The 19,377-nt window shown below is 43.9% G+C and overlaps 1 protein-coding gene across 2 annotated transcripts in view; it reads left to right on the top strand.

Annotated features, from left to right (window-relative positions):
- fnbp4 (formin binding protein 4) overlaps positions 1 to 18,889 on the top strand; it is a 41,308-nt gene extending 22,419 nt beyond the window's left edge. For both annotated transcript variants that reach the window (XM_020534207.2, XM_020534209.2), the window contains 5 exons: positions 8,566 to 8,900; positions 12,017 to 12,176; positions 12,484 to 12,719; positions 13,960 to 14,120; positions 18,504 to 18,889. In XM_020534207.2, the coding sequence (XP_020389796.1) occupies positions 8,566 to 8,900; positions 12,017 to 12,176; positions 12,484 to 12,719; positions 13,960 to 14,120; positions 18,504 to 18,594 (983 nt within the window). In that variant the 3' untranslated portion in view covers positions 18,595 to 18,889. The remainder of the gene's footprint in view (positions 1 to 8,565; positions 8,901 to 12,016; positions 12,177 to 12,483; positions 12,720 to 13,959; positions 14,121 to 18,503) is intronic.
- Positions 18,890 to 19,377: the final 488 nt, after the last annotated feature.

Genomic DNA, 19,377 nt, shown 5'->3' on the forward strand with positions numbered 1-19,377 from the left:
TCCTTCAAGTGTGTGGTGATCCTTTCTACCACCCTACACAAAAAAAGCAGAATGCATCCAACCCGGCCAACTACCGCCCCATCAGTCGACTCTCGGTCATCAGTAAAGTGATGGAAGGTGTCATCAATAGTGCTATCAAGCAGCACCTGCTCAGTGATGCCCAGTTTGGGTTCCGCCAGGGCCACTCAGCTCCTGACCTCATTACAATCTTGGTTCAAACATGGACAAAAGAGCTGAATTCCAGAAGTGAGGCAAGGTGATAGCCCTTGATATCAAGACTGCATTCGACCGAGTGTGGCATCAAGGAGCCCTCACAAAACTGGAATCAATGGGTATCAGGGAAAACTCTCGAGTGATTGGAATCATACCTGACATAGGAAGATGGTCATGGTTGTGGGAGGTCAATCATCTCTGCTCCTGGAGATCTCTGCAGGAGTTCCTCAGTGTAGTGTCCTAGGCCCAACCATCTTCAGCTGCTTCACCAATGATCTTCCCTCCATCATAAGGTCAGAAGTGGGATGTTTGCTGATGATTAATCAATGTTCAGCACCGCTTGTGACTCCTCAGATACTGAAGCAGTCCATGTTCAAATGCAGCAAGATCTGGACAATATCCAGGCTTGGGCTGGCGAGTGACATTCGTGCCACACAAATGCTAGGCTATAACCATTGGTATAAGAGACAATCTAACCACCATCCCTTGACATTCAATGGTGTTACAATCACTGAGTCCCCACTGTCAACATCCTGGGCGTTGTCATTGACCAGAAACTCAACTAAACTCACCACTTAAACGCAGTGGCTACAAGAGCAGATCAGAAGCTGGGAATACTGCGCAAGTAACTCACCTCCTGACTCCTCAAAGCCTGTCCACCAAGGCATAAGTCTTGTCCACTTGCCTGGATGAGTGCAGCCTCAACAACTCTCAAGAAGCTTGACACCATCCACGACAAAGCAGTCCACTTGATAGGCACTACATCCATAAGCATCCACTCCCTCCACCACCGATGCTCAGTAGCGGCAGTGTGTACTATCTACAAGATGCACTGCAGAAATTCAAAGAATCTCAGACAGCACCTTCCAAACTCACGACCACTTCCATCTAGAAGGACAGGGCATCACACATATAGAACACCACCACCTTCACTGTCACTGGGTCAAAATCCTGGAATTCCCTCCCTAATAGCATTGTGGGTCAACCCACAGCAGGAGGACTGCAGTAGTTCAAGAAGGCAGCTCACCACTACTTTCTCAAGGGCAACTAGGGATGGGCAGGAAATGCTGGCCAGCCAGCAACACCCACACCCCGTAAATGAATAGAAAAAAAAAATTACGGTAATGGACAGGGGAGGCAGCAGCTGAGAAGTAATGCCACTCAGAGGGCTAGAAATCCAGAAACTCAGGCTCGTGTTCTAAGGACATGAATTGGAATCCCACCACGGCAGATAGTTAAATTTGAGTTCAGTAAAAAGGCTGGAATAAAATGCTAATGGCGACCACGTAACCATTGTCAATTGTCATTAAAAACACATTGGTTCACTAATGTCCTTTAGGGAAGGAAATCCATCTTTACCTGATCTGGCTTACATGTGACTCCAGACCCACAGCAATGTGGTTGATTTATAATTGCCCTGGTACAATTAGGAATGAGCAATAAATACTGGCCTATCCAGTGATGCCACATCCCCATGAATTATAGAACATAGAACTGTAGAGCACAGTACAGGCCCTTCAGCCCACAATGTTATTCCGAACTTTTACCCTAAACCTAAGGTCTGTCTAACCTCCACCCCTACCTTTATACTATCATCCATATGCCTATCTAATAGCCGCTTAAATGCCCCAATGAGGCCAACTCCACTACCCTTTCCGGCGATGCATTGCACACCCCTACCACTCTCTGAGTAAAGAACCTACCTCTGACGTCTCCCCTGTATCTACCTCCATTCACTTGACAATCATGCCCCCTCGAAATAGCTACCTCCACCCTAGGAAAATGTCTCAAGCTGTCCACTCTATCTATAACGCTGATCATTTTGCACACCTCTATCAAGTCATCTCTCATCCTTCGTCGTTCTGAAGAGAAAGCCCTAGCTCTCTCAACCTTTCCTCTTAAGACCTTCCCTCCATTCCAGGCAACATCCTGGTAAATTTCCTCTGCACCTTTTCCAATGCTTCCACATCTTTCCTGTAATGAGGCGACCAGAACTGGACACAATACTCCAGTTGTGGCCGAACCAGGATTTTGTAAAGCTGGAGCATAACTTCACGGCTCTTGAACTCAATCCCTCTATTAATGAAAGCTAACACACCATGTGCCTTCTTAACAACTCTATCCACCTGGGTGGCAGCTTTCAAGGAACTGTGGACATGAACCTCGAGATCCCTCTGCTCCTCCACACTGCCAAGAATCTTTCCATTAACCCTGTATTCTGCTTTCAAGTTTGCCCTTCCAAAATGAATCACCTCACATGTTTCAGGGTTAAACTCCATCTGCCACTTCTCAGCCCAGCTCTGCATCCTATCAACGTCCCCTTGTAACATAGAACAGCCCTCTGCACTGTCGACAACTCGACCCACCTTCGTACCGTCCATGAACTTATTAATCCACCCTTCCACTCCTGCATCCAAATCATTTACAAAGATCACAAATAGAAGAGGACCCAGAACAGATCCTTGTCGTACACCACTCATAACTGAGCACCATGTTGAATATTTTCCGTCCACTGCCACCCTTTGTCTTCTAAGGGTCAGCCAATTCTGAATCCAATCTGACATATTACCCCCTATCCCATGCTTCCTTACTTTCTGCATGAGCCTACCATGGGGAACCTTATCAAACGCCTTACTTAAATCCATGTATACCACATGCACTACTCTACCTTCATCCACGTGTTTGGTCACCTCTTCAAAGAATTCAATAAGGTTTGTGAGGCATGATCTACCCCTCACAAATCCATGCTGACTATCACAAATCAAACTGTGCCTATCCAAGTGATCATAAATCCTATCTCTCAGACCCCTTTCCAATAATTTGCCCACCACTGAAGTAAGACTAACTGGCCTGTAATTTCCGGGGTTATCCCTATTCCCTTTTTTGAACAAGGGAATGATGTTTGCCACTCTCCAATCTTCCAGCACTATACCCATGGACAGTGTGGACGAAAAGATCATAGCCAAAGGCCCTGCGATCTCTTTCCTCACTTCCCATAGAATCCTTGAATAAATCCCATCAGTTCTAGGGGACTTATCTATCTTTAAGTTTCTCAAAATTCCTGGTACATCTTCCTTACTAACATCCACTTCCCCTAACCTACCAGCCTGGTTCACACTGTCCTCCCCTACAACTAGGTCCCCCTCAGTTGTGAATACCGAAGACAAGTTTTCATTAAGGACCTCTCCTATCTCTTTAGGCTCCGTACACAAATTCCCTTTACACTCCTTGATCGGCCTTACCCTTTCTCTTATTCCTCATGTACATGTACCTTGGGGTTTTCCTTGATCCTATCTGCCAAGGTTTTCTCATGCCCCTTATAGCTCTCCTAAGCCTTCTTCAGCTCCTTCCCGGCTAACTTGTATCCCTTAGAGCCTTTTCCGATCCTTGTTTCCTAAACCTTATATAAGCATCCTTCTTCCTCTTAGCTAATCGTTCGACCTCTCTTGAGAACCAACGCTCCCTCACTCGACCGCATCTTCCCTGCCTGCTAGGGACAAACATATCGATCACATGCAGTATGCATTCCTTAAACAATCTCTACATTTCTATAGTGCTCTTCCCTGACAGTATCTGTTCCCATTTTATGTTACCCAGTTCTTGCCTAACAGAATTATAATTACCCTTCCCCAATTATAAACCTTACCCTGCTGTTTGTACCTATCCTTTTCCATGACTATTGTAAAAGTAACAGAGTAATGATCGCTACCGCCAAAATGCTCTCCTACCAACAGGTCTAACGCTTGGCCCGGTTCATTGCCGAGCACCAAATCCAAAGTGGCCTTTCCTCGGTCTATCTACATACTATGTCAGGAATCCTTCCTGAACGCTCTGCACAAAATCCGCTCCATCTAAACTATTACAACTAAAATGTTTCCAATCAATATTTGGAAAGTTGAAGTCACCCACGACTACAATCCTGTGACTTCTGCACCTTTCCAGTATCTGCCTCCCAGTCCGCTCCTCCTCTTCTCTGCAACCAATAGGGGGTCTATTTTAAAAAAAACCCAACAAAGTGACTGCTCCTTTCTTGTTCCTGACCTCAACCCAAACTGACTCAGTTGACATATCATTCTCGAACTGCCTTTCAGTAGCTGCTATACTAGCCCTAACTAGCAATGCCACTCCCCCGCCTCTTTTACCTCTTCCCTATTTCTTTTAAAGCATCTAAATCCCAGGACTTCCTGTCCCTGAATTCTGTAATGGCCACAACATCGTAGTTCCAAGTACTGACCTATGCTCTAAGTTCATAAAATTCATAAATAAAGGTGCATCCATGACTGCTACCTCCGCGACAACGAGGTCAAGTAGATTTTTCCGTCTTGATCATTCTTTCAGTATCTGCCCACTGTAGCAGTTTACTCTTTAGGACTGAGGCAGTGGTGGAACCAATCTTGGTGATGGGCATTGAGGTTCCCTGACCCTGAATGCATTCTGCACTGTTGCCACCTTCAGTGCTCCCTTCAAGAGGAAGGAGAAGGAGTGCTGTTTCATCAGATGAGTGTCAGCTTTAGATCTGTGACTGAGTGCTGATTTCTGAAGGACCTCTGGACTAACAGGTGTCTGGATGCAATGAGGAATGCCACTGTAAACCTGCTGGAGATCTGTATTCTCAGTGGTAGGATGTCTGTGCAAGAGTTTCTCATTATAGCTATTTTCTGATCAACCTTTTCAGAAATGTTACTACAAACCTCTGGAGCACGTAGGCTTGAACCTGGCCCTTGTGGCTTAGAGTTAAGGACTCTACCACTTCAGTGCAAGAGTTCCTGCGTTCCTCAGGGGAGTGATGTGAGCCATATCACCTTCAGCTGCTTCATCACTGACCTTCCTTCTATCATAAATTCATGAGTGGGAACGTTCACTGATGGTTGTGTAATGTTCAGTACAATTTGTGCCTCCTTAGATACTAAAGCAGTCCATGTCTAATGTAACAAGACCTTGACAATATCAGGACCGATGATAAGTAAATGACGTTCATGCTATACATATACCAGGAAAGAATCTAGCCATCACCCCATGACATTCAATGACTTTACCGTCACTGAATCCCCCACTATCAAAAATCCTGGAGGGTACCATTGATCAGAAACTGAACTGGATCATTTATTGTAGCCACCAGAACAGACCAGAATCCTGTAGTGAGTAGCTCATGTCCTGACTCCCAGAGCCTGTCCACCATCTACAATGTGGAGGTGTCAGTGTTGGACTGGGGTGGTCGAGGTCAGAAGTCACATGATACCAGGCTATAGTCCAACAGGTTTATTTGAAATCACAAGTGTTGCCCCTTCATCCGGTGAAGTGAAGAACAGCAAACAGAGACAGAATTTATAGTCAGAGATCAATGGGCAGAGAGATCAAAAGATCAAACAAATGCTTTGAACAGAGTGTTGAATAATAAATCCCTGCAGGTGATCAAAAGTGTCAGACTGTGTGAGTAAAGTGTCAACATCTAAAATCCAATTAAATGAGGCAGAGAGATAGTCACAAAAAATTAAAAATAAGGTGATGCTGGAGACAAACTAAATGGCTGGAATAGCGTAATTGGTATAAGAGTTGCATGCTGAGGGTCTAACCAAAGTGACCAGTAATCCAAAACTGTACAAACTAATTAAGGTAAGAGATCATAACAAGTTATCAAGGTGATGATGTTAAAACAGGACAGTAAGGAAGATTTTACAGATACAGAACGGTTTGGTGGGGTTACATGTAGCGCGACATGAACCCAAGATCACAGTTGAGGTTGTCTTCATGGATGGGGAACTTGGCTATAAATTTCTGCTCAGCGATTCTGCACTGTGTACCTCGAAGGCCGCCTTGGAGAACACTTACCCAAAGATTGGAGGCAGAATGCCCTTGACTGAAGTGTTCCCTGACTAGGAGGGAACATTCTCATCTTGCAATTATTGCACTGTGTCCATTCATCCACTGCCATAGCGTCTGCATGGTCTCGTCAATATACCTTGCCTGCAGCGTATGAGGTGGGCCACATTGGCCGAGTCACGTGAGTATCTGCCGTGTACATGGTGAGTGGTATTCCCAAGTGTGATGGAAGTATCTATGTTAATGATTTGACAGAGCTTGCTATGGCAGGGCTGCGTGTGTTGTGGTCAATGTTGTCCTGAAGTCTGGGTAGTTTTCTGCAAAAGATGGTCTGTCTAAGGTTTGGCAGTTGTTTGAAGGCGAGAAGGGGTGATCTTGGCGAGATGTTTGTCATCATCAATGACATATATTGAAGGCTGCGAAGAACATGGCATAGTTTTTCCACTCTGGGAAAGTATTGGACGACGAAAGGTACTTTATGTGTTGTGTCCTGTGCCTGTCTTCTGAGGAGGTCATTGTGGTTTTTGGCTGTGGCACGTTGGAACTGACTTTCGATGAGTTGAGCATCGTATTCTGTTCTTATGAGGGTGTCTTTCAGCATCTTTAGGTGTCTGTCTGATGCTTTCTTGTCTGAGCAGATCCTGTGAATATGCAGGCCTTGTCCGTAGGGGATGGCTTTTTTAGGTTTATTAAAACATATTTAGGGTAGAAGCTAGAGAAGTGCAGCACCATGAGGTTATCCGTGGGCTTGCTGTCTCTCTGCCTTATTTAATTGAATTATAGGTCATCCCCTTCACTTTACTATTCAGCTGTTGACAGTTTACTCACACTATCTGAAACTTTTGAGCTGCAGATTTATTATTCGACATTCTACTCAAACATTTAAATGATCTTTTGATCTCTCTGCTTATAAATTCTGTGCCTGTATGCTTTTCTTCACTTCACCTGATGAAGGGGCAGCGCTCCAGAAGTTTGTGATTCCAAATAAACCTGATGGACTGTAACCTGGTGTTGTGTGACACTGTCTACAAGGCACAAATCAGGAGTGTAATGGAATACTCCTCAGTTGCCTGGATGAGTACATCTCCAACAACACTCCAGCTTGATGCTATCCAGGACAAAGTAGCCTGCTTGATTGGCACCCATCCACCACTTTCAATATTTACTTGTTCCATTGACCCCAGTGTATACCATCTACAGGTTGGACTGTAACAACTCACCCAGCTACTTCGACAGCACGTTCCAAATCCACAACTTCCACCATTCTGACTTGGAAGTATATTGCCACTTCCTTGTTGGGTCAAAATCCGAGAACTCCATCCCTATCGGCACTGTGTGTGTCACTACATCAAATAGGCTGCTGTGGTTCAAGAGGTCACTTCATGCTACTGCTTAAATATGGGTCTTTTTAGCAATCTGCACATCCTGTGAGTCAGTTTTGTTAGAAATATGATCTTGTGAGTAGTTATGAGCTGTACAAAGTCTGAAAATCCATGTAGCAACCCCCCATATAGTGTACAACATGTCCCAGGGTCTGCTGTAGTCAAAGTATCTCACTGCAGCAGTCTTGGGAGCATTTTTATCTGCTGGCTCTCTACTTTTTTGTTTCTACCCTTAAAACATCCCAAACCACATCATTGGTTGTGCATTATGACCCAGTACACGAACTGCTACAAAATTAAGTACCAGAACTGCTTCAGGACTCTGTGTGTGTGCGTGTGTGTGTGTCTATTGTGTGAAGCAATAGACTTGCCCATATCAGTGGTACAATGTAATAGGTTCAATTCCTTATGGATATGGAAGCACACAGGAGCCTACAGCCCGATGGCCTCAACACAGAATTCACCAATTTTACAATCTCCTCCACCCCGCCCCGGCCTCATCCCATTTCCAACCCTCCCCCTCATCCCCCTGCCTCCTTGACCTGACACAACCTGTCCATCATCTTTCCCACCTGTCTGCCCCACCCTTCCCTCTGACCAATCCCCACTACCCCCTACCTGCATCCACCTATCACTGTCCCACCTACCTTTTCCCAGCCCCACCCCTCCTCCCTCTATTTCTTTCCCGGCTTCCTTCCCCCTCCCCTGTCTTGATGAAGGGTGTAAACCCGAAACATCAAATTTCCAAGCTCCTCTGATGCTGCCTGACCTGTGTTCCTCCAGCTCCACACAGTATTGACTCTGACTCCAGCATCTGCAGTTCTTGCTACCTCTGTATGGTGAGAGTTGGAGCGCAACCTGAATTTTGAAAGTTTTTCTTTTTGATGAAGCAATATCTCCCACTGCTTCCAAGTGAAGATGCTAGAGTTCTGAATTGAAAAGTGTTGTAGGGAGTGATGATGTTTAAGGGATTGCAGAAACAGAGTTGAGTAGGTTGGAACATGGGTTGTGGATTTGGAATTTAGGGTTATTCTGTCAATGGACACCAGGTTGGGTTGCTGGTATTCTAAGTTGGAGTGACTCATACAGTAATTGTGCTCTTCCTATAGTTATTTCTTTGCAGTGTAACCCTGTTTCCTCTTGCATTCAGGTACAGTGCATACAGAGCCATGTGCCAGCCAGGTTGCAATTTGTCAGCCAAATAACACTGCTGTAAAAAGCAGTGTCCAACCTCCTCTTCCTCCTCTTCCCCCACAGCCTCCTCTCCCACTGGATCTTCCTCCTCCACCCCCACCCCCACCTTCCTCTCCTCCCCCACTGCCCCCACCACCACCGCCTCCCAGTGATGATGGAGATATACAGGAAGTGGAGATGGAAGTGGAGAGTAAGGAGCCACCAGCACCAGGAACAGAAGAAGATTGTTTGGAAAGAGCCCTTCTGAATATCATTCCAGTTACAGCGGTTCAGCCTCCAGCAGTAAAGAAGGTGAAATTAGAGTCTTTATTTTTTTAAAAAATAATACTTCTTCCTCTGAAGGTTGCATTGGTCAATAGCTAAAACTGATAGAAAGGAAAGATGTCTAGTTGGTGAGTGGGGTGCTATAAATGGATAGGTACAGTGCTATTAAGCACTGCTGACACAGCCTGAGAGTTGTGCAGCACAACTATAATATGGTCATGTACATTACACCCTGAGGATGTGCCACAGACCTATATTGTCCTATTTGTTACATAGAACAGTACAGCATAGGAACAAGCCCTTCAGACCACCACGTCTGTGCCATTCTGCACTGATCCCATCTGCCTGCACAGTTCTGTATTCCTCTATTCCCTACCTGTTCATGTCTGTGTAAGTGCCTCTGCTTTTGCCCCTCATGGTGGCACATTCTAGACACCTACCATGCTCTGTGGAAAAAAAATTCCTCGCCTATCTCCTTTAAATATTTCCCCCTCAACTTAAACCTACGTCCCCCCCATATTGATATTTCCACCATGGGGAAAAGACCCTATTCAATGCCTGTCATAATTTTATATACTTTTATCAGGTCATGCCTCAGCCTCCAATGCTCCAGGGAAAAAAATTCAGGTTGGTCCACCCTCTCCATTTAGCTAATATACTGCTATCCAAGCAACATCCTGGTAAACCCTCTCCAAAGCCCCCACATCCTTCCTATAATGTGGTGACTTGAACTGCACGCAATACTTCAAACATGGCCTAACTAAAGTTTTAAACAACTACAACATGACTTTCTAACTTTATACTCAGTGGTCCGACCGGGGAAGGAAAGCATCCCATACGCTATCTTTACCACTTATGAACTTTTGTTGCCACTTTCAGGGAGCTATGGACTTGGACCCCAAGGTCCCACTATATCAAAGCTCTGAAAGTTCATACCATTTACTGTTTACTTTTGTCTTGCATTCGACCTCCCAAAATGTATCACTTGACATTTATCCAGGTTCAAATCCATCTGTTTCTCCGCCCAACTTTCGAACTGGTCTGTATCCTCCTTTGATGACTTCCTTGCTATCCACAGCTCCATCAATTTTCATGTCCTCTGCAAACTTACTAGTCAGAATACCTCCATTTTCATTCAAGTCATTGTAATATATTACAAACAAGAGGTCCCAGCACTGATCCTAGTGGAACACAAATGGTCACAGACCTCCAGTCAGAAAAGCATCCCTCCACAACTACTCTGTAACCAAGCCAATTTTGTGTGCAACGTGCCAACTCACCGTGGATCCCATGTGACTTAATCTTCTGGATCAGACTATCATGAGGGACTTGTCAAATGCTTCAGTAAAGTGAAGTTGTTGACTTGCTCGCTGAGCTGGCTTGTTTTCGTTCAGTCGTTTTGTCACCATGCTAGATAACATCATCAGTGAGGCCTCAGATGAAGTGATGTTATTCTACACCACATGGAATTAATACTGTCTGGTTTGTTATTGGTGAGGTGTGTCACTTCAGGTTCTCTTCTTTATGAGTTTGTATATGGGGTCCAATTCTATATGTTTGTTGATTGCGTAATGGTTTGAGAACCATGGTTCTACATATAGAATTGGACCACATAACTTCGTAAATCTTTGTAAAAACCTTAAGTTTTAGTAAAGTCCATGCAGACAACATCCATGGCCTTGTCACTTCCTCAAAAAAACTCAATCATGTTTGTAACGCAAGACCTCTCCCGTGTAAAGCTATGCTGACTATCCCTAATAAGTCCATTCTTCTCCAAATTCAAGTACTGCCCCTATGAACCTTCTCCAGTAATTTCCCTAACACTGTAAGGCTCACTAGCTTATAATTTCCTGGATTATCCCTGTTGTTGTTCTTGAACAAAGGAACAACATTGGCTATTCTCCAGTCTTCTGCGACATTGTCTTTGGCTAAAGAGGATATCGTGATCTCTGTCAAGACCCCAGTAATCTCTTTCCTGGCCTCCTTCAGTACCCTGGGATAAAATGGGGCGGCATGGTGGCTCAGCCAGGGACCCGGGTTCGATTCCACCCTCGGGCGTCTGTCAGTGTGGAGTTTGCATGTTCTCCTTGTGTCTGCGTGTGTTTCCTCCGGGTGCTCCAGTTTCCTCCCACAATCCGAAGATGTGCAGGTTAGGTGGATTGGCCATGCTAAATTGCCCATACTGTCTTGGGATGGGTCTGGGCAGGATACTCTGAGGGTCAGTGTAGATTTGTTGGGCCAAAGGGCCTGTTTCCATACTGTAGGGATTCTATGAAATCCCATCAAGCCCTAAGTCTTATACCGTCACCTTAATATCGACGTGCCCAGAATATCAACCTACTCCTCCCTAATATTACCATCATCCATGTCCTTCTCCTTGGTGAATACTGATGCAAAATACTCATTAAGGACCTAACACACCACCTCTGGCTTTATGCAAAAGTTCCCTTCTTTGTCCTTGAGTGGACATACCCTTTAAATTCTTTTCTGTTTCCTGTATACTCCTCGAGAGCCTTGTTTGATTACCTGGTAGAAACCCAGGACCCCAAAACAGCTGGTGTGCTATTCTGCACAATCAATTGCAGACAAAGAAACATTGGCTGAACACAGTCTTGAATTAGGCTCTAATTGGCCAAAGAATATGATTTGCGTAGGATTTGAGAGTTGGACATACACTATCCTCACAGGTTCTGTTACTTTGTTCCATTTAGCATGTTTGGGGAATGCTCTATGAATATTTTTAAGGTGAGAGAAGGAAATTTAAAGATGATGTGTGAGGAAGCTTTTTACCATAGAGTGATAGGTGCCTCGAATGCACTATCAGGGAGGTGATAGAAGCAGATACAATGGCAACATTTAAGAGGCATTTAGACAGGTACATGAGCAGGCAGAGAATAGGGATATGGACCACGTGCAGGCAGATTGGGTTAGTTTCGAATAGTATCATTGGCACAAACATGGTGGGCTAAAAGGCCTGTTTCTGTGCTGTACTGCCGTATGTTGTATGTTCTATGTTAGGTTCTGTTTTTATTGGTAGGCTTCCTAGAGCAGCTATCATTCCGCTAAGATTGTGCCTGTAATTTGAACAAGTAACGTCTGTCTGCAATGCCAATAAACATGGAACTGATCATCATTCCTTTCAGAGTAACTCTGCTTCAAACACAGCTATGAATCCACCAGCTTCAAGTCAGACTGCTAAAGGCAACAAGAGGAAGGCAGCACTGCTGACTGCTGCACCTGTGCCTCGTACCATCACCATTGGGAGCAGTCCTGTCCTGTACACTCAGTCAGCCATGATTGCAGGTAAAACAACTAGTTGCATGCTGGTATGTGATGATCTTTAGGGACTGGCACATTGCATGGTGATGTCTAGCATGTATATCACTATGGCAGAGATAGCAAGTGGGCAGGGTAGAGAGGTGGTTGCAAGGGACTCGAGCTGTGGAAGTGACAGGTGGGCAGAGGTGCTGAGTGCGCGGGGCCAGGGCAGTGAACGCAGTTCTTGATGTAATTCAGCACTTTGACATTCATTGTCTGCATTGTTCTAGGGATCTAAATTTTGCAATGTTAATAATTAACATTACTGCTTTCTATTTTTGTTGAACTACAGGTCCCCAGATGCTGGCCACAATGGTACCCATTCCTCCCATGCACCAGGCTGTACCTGCACCAACACCCCGTCTATTGCCCATGCTGACCAGTACAGTGCAGACACCACATCATATCCCTCAACACCAAGTACTAGTTGCCCAAGCAAACCCACCACTCCCTAAGGTGCCAGAAGTGCTGCCAACTAACACGGTGACTCAAGCAGCGGATAAGAGCAGAAAAGTGAAGAAAGACAAGGTGGAGTGCAGCTCGCTGTCTGTGTCTGTGTTCAGTGAGTGGGGACTGCAGAGAATTAGTCGAGAGCGGATTGGTTTTGCCAACTTCAGATTAATTCTCTCCTAATCCCTCCCAGCACTCACCCGTTGAAGGACTTGAAAGAATTTGTTGCTGCTGGTGTAGTATGCAAACTTGTATTGACTGCTGAGCAGTGTTGCTTCCCTCTGCCCTTTGGCACCTGCTACAGATTCTTCATAATGTAGTTTCGCCATCCACTCTCTTACATCCAAATATACAGGCTGCCCTACAGAAACTGATTTAACTTTAGCACCTCATTTTCCACAACTCAGTGAAGATCTGATCAGTAGGCCATTCAGCCCTTCCAAATTGCTGCATCGGTCAGCAACAATGCGGCTGATTTGATTGTAACTTATTTTCCTTGCTGCCTGTCATAATCTTTGACTCTCTTATTGATCAGTTTGCCTCTGTGGAATTGGTACATTTGAATTGCTTCCAGGCTGTTTTCCCCTCAGTCCCCAAAGCTTCCTGTTTAAATGCTGAGACAGCAACAGCACCCCCAATAATTATAGAATCCTTACAGTGTGGGAGCAGGCATTCAGCTCATTGAATCCACACCGACCCTCCATAGAGCATCCCACTCAGACTCATCCCCTACCCTGTCCCAGAAACCCTGCATTTCCCCTGGCTAACCCACCAAGCCTGCCAATCCCTGGACACTATGGACAATCTGGCATGGCCAATCCACCTAACGTGCGCATCTTTGGACTGAGAGAGGAAACTGGAGCACCCAGAGGAAACTCCTGGGGTGAATGTGCAAACTTCACACAGTTGCCCAAGGGCAGAATCGAACCCGGGTCCCTGTGGCAGTGAGGCAGCAGTGCTAACCACTGAGGCACCTGAGACACTGCATTGAATCCTGTAACACCGCAACTGTACAAAATGTCCCTGTCCGTAGGCATGGCAAGTCAAATTAACCGATGTTGAATCTGGAACAGTGACTGTCATGTCTTGACCACTTCATCTGTTTACTGAGTCATCAGACCGTAGCGGTCTTAAAGTCCATGCCTCATCAACTCAGAGCTGGGGCATCAGTAGATGATGCAATTGACCTCAATATCACTTGAGACGAGATATTAGTAAAGTAACTTGTAGTCCATACCCAGAGCTAGCTTTGATCAGCATTGACTCCATTGTAAAGCTGTATTCAGGGTTCCTCATCTCCTGAACTTTCATCTTTCAGAATAAGAAAAGCAAAATGAAGATGCCATCTTTGGTGAAAAAGTGGCAGAGCATTCAGCGGGAGTTGGATGATGATGAGCACTCGAGCTCTAGTGAGGATGAGCAGAGAGCGATTCTGGCTCAGAAGCGAATTGAGGAATGGAAGCAGCAACAGCTTCTCAGGTGAGTGCTGTGCATTTCGATCTATGGTGCTACGTCCCGACCTGAAGGTCAAGGAGACAATCTTTTGGAGAAGGGCAAGGTGGACTGCACCTTTTAACAGCTTCCTGGCCCACATTCAAAGCAGAGAATGACCCATCTTTGAGCTAGGATCTCCCAGTAATATCTGAGCAACATCTCCCTCACTAATGCTGAGTTCCTGGCTGTGACATTCACTTCGGGTGTCCGCTCAGTATTCAGCAACTCGACTAACTTAAGTGGGGGATGTAGAAAAGAGTAACAGGAACAGGTCATTTGGCTCTTTGGGCCCATGTTACTATTCTATGTTGTGGCCTCAGCACCACTTTCTGGTCTGTATTTCATAACCTTTGGCTATTCAGCTTACAGTTAAATCCCTCTGGAATCAGGATTCAGAAGGCAAACATCACTCAGTATTTACAATGCAGTGTAGTCCATCCTTGTTGAACTTCCAAGTTTAAAGAATTCAAATTGACATGGAAGTTTCTCAGTAGTTTGAGCTGATTAACAGTTAAAAGTGTGTGTTTTTTTTTTAAATTTCTTCAAGTTGGGGAGAAAAGCTGGGTTGTTTGAAAGCTACTTTGATTTGGTCCAAACCCCTCAGCCAGACAGTGAGTTGTTCGCAGGTTTCAGGATCATTTAAAAGTTAGGTGGGAAAATGGGCATGGAGCCAAGACTGACCAACTTGTAGTTGACTAGATTGACTGCGGTATAACAGAATGCTGTCTTAGTATCCTAACAATCACAGTGTAGAGAAATCGGGGCGTGTTGAGCTCTTCTTGTTTGGAAGTAGCATGTCAATCTTTAGTAATTTGGCATGAAATGTGATTTAAAAATTCCAAGTGAGAAAAATCAATTAGTAGAGAGTGGACTACAGTTGGGCAAGAACAGAGCTGGGCAGAATTGACTCAAACGAGAGGTTGGAGGAGAAACAGTAACCAAACAACACGTTACCTTAAAAGAGGCGATAGTTCGAGTACAGGCAAGGTGTATTCGCTGAAATGAGAAAGATAGAACAAAAATCTAGAGGAGTCTGTGTGACAGAGATAGAAATTAAGATAGAGAAAAAGTATGTTCACGATAAGTGCCATGGAAAATAAAGTTGTGAGCTGAGAGGAGTATTAAAAGCTCATAGGGGTCGTGAGAAATCAAACAGAAGCAATGAGGAATTCTGAGGAAAGACTGGCAGCTAACATAAAAACTTCTCTAGCTATATAAATAGTGCAAGTGTGGTAAAAAGAGCAGTAAGGCCAATTAGTAAGCAAAAAGATGATTTACACCTGGAGGTGGGGATCGTGGCTGAGGTGTTAAAAGAATGTTTTGTATCTCACTTTACCAAAGAGAGGTATGCTACTCAGACCATGGTGACACAGGAGAGAAGTTAGTCACTGGAAGGGTTCAAAATTGATACCGCAGAGTATTGGATAGAGTATTGGTACTTAAAAGTTAACAAGGCACTACAAATAACTATGGGCTAGTTAGCTTAACATCTATAGTCAGGAAATTTAATGTCCACTATAAAGGACACATAATTTAGAAATGCATAATATGATCAAGCAGAATCAACATAACTTTTAGGGAGAGAAAATTGCACCTGAAAAATATATATAGAATTCTTTGAGGAGGTAACGAGCAACATAAAGGAGAAGCAGTGGTTGTAATATATATGGATTTTCAGAAGCTGTTCAATAAGATATCACAAACAAAGCTACTTAATAAGATTAGAGATCATGTGTTCTATATTGGCATGAACAGAGGATCAACTAGCTAATAGAAGTCAGAGTTGGGAAAAGGGGGGGATTTTAGGATGGCAACCTGTAACTAGTGGAGTGCCACAGGGATCAGTGCAGGGGCAATTATGCACAATACATAATAATGCCTTAGATGAGGAAAGGAAATAAACTGTCGCCATGTTTGTGGATAATGCAGAAATAGGTGGGAAGACAAGCGAAGAGGACAACAGTCTGCAGAGGGAAATAGGCAGTCTAAGTGAGTGAGCAAAAACTTGGAAGATGGAATATAGTATGGGTTTATGTACTCTGGCAGAAAGAATAGAGGAACTGAATATTGAATGAAGAAATCCTGCAGAAAGCTAAAGGACAGAGGGAATAAAGAGTCCTCATGCATAAATCTCAAAACTAGCATCCAAGTTCAGCGAGTAATAGGGAACACAAATGGAATGTTGGCTGTTATTACAAAAGGAATGGAGAATAAAAGTAGAGAAGTTTTGCTAAAACTATATGAGGCACTAGTTAGACCACAATGGAATAATATGAAAAATTTTGTTCCCCTCTTCAAGGAAAGATACACTGCCATAAGGAGGCAGTCCAGAGAAGGTTTGCTATGTTGATACAAGGTTTGGAGGGACTGTTTTATAAGGAGAGGTTGAGTAGGTTAGGCCTGCACTCATTCGAATTTGGAATAATTACAGGTGACCTTGTTGAAACAAACAAGATTCTGAGGAGACTTGACAGGGTAGGTATGGAAAGGTTGTTTCTCCCTCTTTGGAGAGTCTAGCACCAAAGGGCATAATCTCAAAATTAAGGGTCACGCATTTAAGATAGAAATGAGTAATTTCTTCTCTCAAAGGATAGTATATCTGTGGAATTCTTTACCACAGAGGGCTGTTGAGGCTGTCTCATTAAGTTTATTCAAGACTGAGACTGATAATTAAACAGGAAGGGGATCAATGGTTACACAGGAAAAGACAGGAAAGTGGAGTTGAGGATTATCAGATCAGCCATGATGCCATTGAACAGTGGCACAGACTTAATGGAGTGAATCACCTTCTGCTGTTACATCTTGTGGATCAGATGAGATGCATCTAAGGATTCTGAAGGAAGTTAGAGTGGAAACTGCAGGAGTACTGGCCACAATCCTTCAGTTTTCTCTGGACTCGAGGGAGGTGCCAGAAGATTGGAAAATTGCAAACTTTACAGCCTTGTTCAAGATAGGTTATGAGAAAAAGCTCAGCAATTTAACTTCAGTGGTGGGCAAGTTTCAGGAGACAGTTATTCAGGATAGAATTAGTAGTTACACAGAAAAATAATGGATTGATTAGGAAAAGTCAGCACAGATTTCAAAATGGAAAATCGGGTTTAACTTGCCAGAGTTTCTCAAAGAGCTAACAGGCTCAATGAGGGTACTGCTATTGGTATGATATATGTGGATTTTCAGAAGGTGTTTGAACAGTGTTTCATAGCAGACGTGTGAGAAAAATTATAGGTCATGGTATAAAAAGGACAGTAGCAACGTGGATGCAAAATTGACTGAGTGGTAGGAAACAGTAATGGTCAATGGATAATTTCTGGGCTGGAAGCAGGTATGTAGTGGAGTTCCCCAGGGGTTGGTATTAGTTTTCTTGATGTATGTTAATGATCTGGATCTTGGTGTGCAGGAGACAATTTCAAAGTTTGACAATGAAACAAAACTTGGAAGAATTGTAAATTGAAAGCATAGTGCAGAACTCCAGAAGAACATAGACAAGTTGGTAGATTGGTAGATAGATGGCAGGTGAGGTTCAATGCCAAAAAGTGAGAGTTGATGCATTTTAGAAGGATGAACATTGAAAGACAACAGAGGATAAAGGGTACAATTATAAAGGGGAGATGCAGGAGCAGAAGGATCTGGTGTATATGTGCACAGATCATGGAAGGTGGCAAGACAAGTGGACAGCAGTAAGTAAAGCATACAGTGTTCTCGGCTTTATTAATAGGTGCGTAGAGTACAAAAGCAAGGAGGTGATATTGAACTTGTGTAAGATGCTTGTTCAACCTCAGCTGGAGTATTTTGTGCAGTTCTGGGTGCAACATCTGGAAGGATGTGAATGCACTGGAGAGAGTACAGAAATGATTCACTAAAATTAGTTCTAGATTGAAGAAGTTGGGACTATTCTCCTTGAATACAAGGCAGCTGAGAGGAGATCTGATAGAGCTTTTCAAAATCATGAACAGACTGGATAGAGTAGCCAGGGAGAAGCTGTTCCCACTCTCAAAAGAAACAAGAAAAGAGGGCATAGATTTAAAGTGATCTGCACAGGAAGCAATGGTGATGAGGGGAAAACATTTTCAATCAGTAGTTGGGCTAAGACTGCACTGCCTGCAAATTTAGTGGAGGCAGGTTCAATAGTAGCATTGGAGTATTTGGAAAATGATCATGTACAAGATTATGGGGAAAAATACAGGAGATTACCTGGTGCCAATGATGCAAGCATAATGAAGCTGAATGGCCTACTTCTGCACTGTGACTTTTTAGTGATATTACCTAGTGATTGTGCCCTGTCTCTGATCTGTGATGTTGCGCAATGATCCTGTCTCTGATCCATGATGTTGCCCAGTGATCCTGTCCTGTGTATGTTCACTCCTGTAGTGGCCAGGCTGAGAAGAATGCCAACTTTGAAGCACTGCCAGAAGACTGGAGAGAAAGACTGAAGAGGAGAAAAATGGCTTCAAGTTCTTAATGTTTTGAGGGTTTTTTTTTTTTTACTGTTTGTGTAAACTATTTTTCTACATTTCTACAAGAACTGTTTATTTGTGTAAATCAATGTGACTGAGATATTGGGTCTGTGAACAGCTTGGTGCATGAGCAGTAGATTTAGTGGTCTGTATCCAGCGAACATTTTTTTTAAAGATTTGAGCTACAAATGAATTCACGTACTAAAGTGATTGCAACCGTGCTGTGAGCTAATCCATATTTGCAGGTTCATATCTGTGCTGTACATTTGTATATAACATCAATAAAACCATTTTTTTAAACAATGGTCTGGATTTCTTTGTTCCAACTCTGGGTGCATGATATGTACCAAAGGCATGTCTCATGATCTTTCTGTTAATCCACAGGCCAAACTCGGTAACTGTCCACTCCCGACTGTCTGCGATCTGAGGTGTGGTTTATATATCACCATCTCCGATCCGGGTGCAGTTTATTTATCACTGTGCCCTCCCTGGGGTGCAATTATATCTAAGTAACCCTGTCAGTGTGTGGTTTATATGCCACTGTCCTCACTCAGGATGGGATTTATATATCATGAGATATGGTTTGTAAATCTCTGATACTGCTCTGGAGTGCGGTTTAGCTGTTGACCACCCCAACTCAAGAGTACGGCTTGTTTATAACTCTGCCTACTTGGGTTGTGATGTCTAGATCACTGTCCGTGCTTGGCTTATAGTTTGTTTATCCTTCTCCCTGCTCAGGGTGTGGTTTATATATCACTGTCCCCACTTGGGGTGAGGTTTAAATAGCC

The sequence above is a fragment of the Rhincodon typus genome, chromosome 17 (assembly GCF_021869965.1).
Source record: "Rhincodon typus isolate 14 chromosome 17, sRhiTyp1.1, whole genome shotgun sequence".
In the NCBI taxonomy this organism is placed as follows: domain Eukaryota; kingdom Metazoa; phylum Chordata; class Chondrichthyes; order Orectolobiformes; family Rhincodontidae; genus Rhincodon; species Rhincodon typus.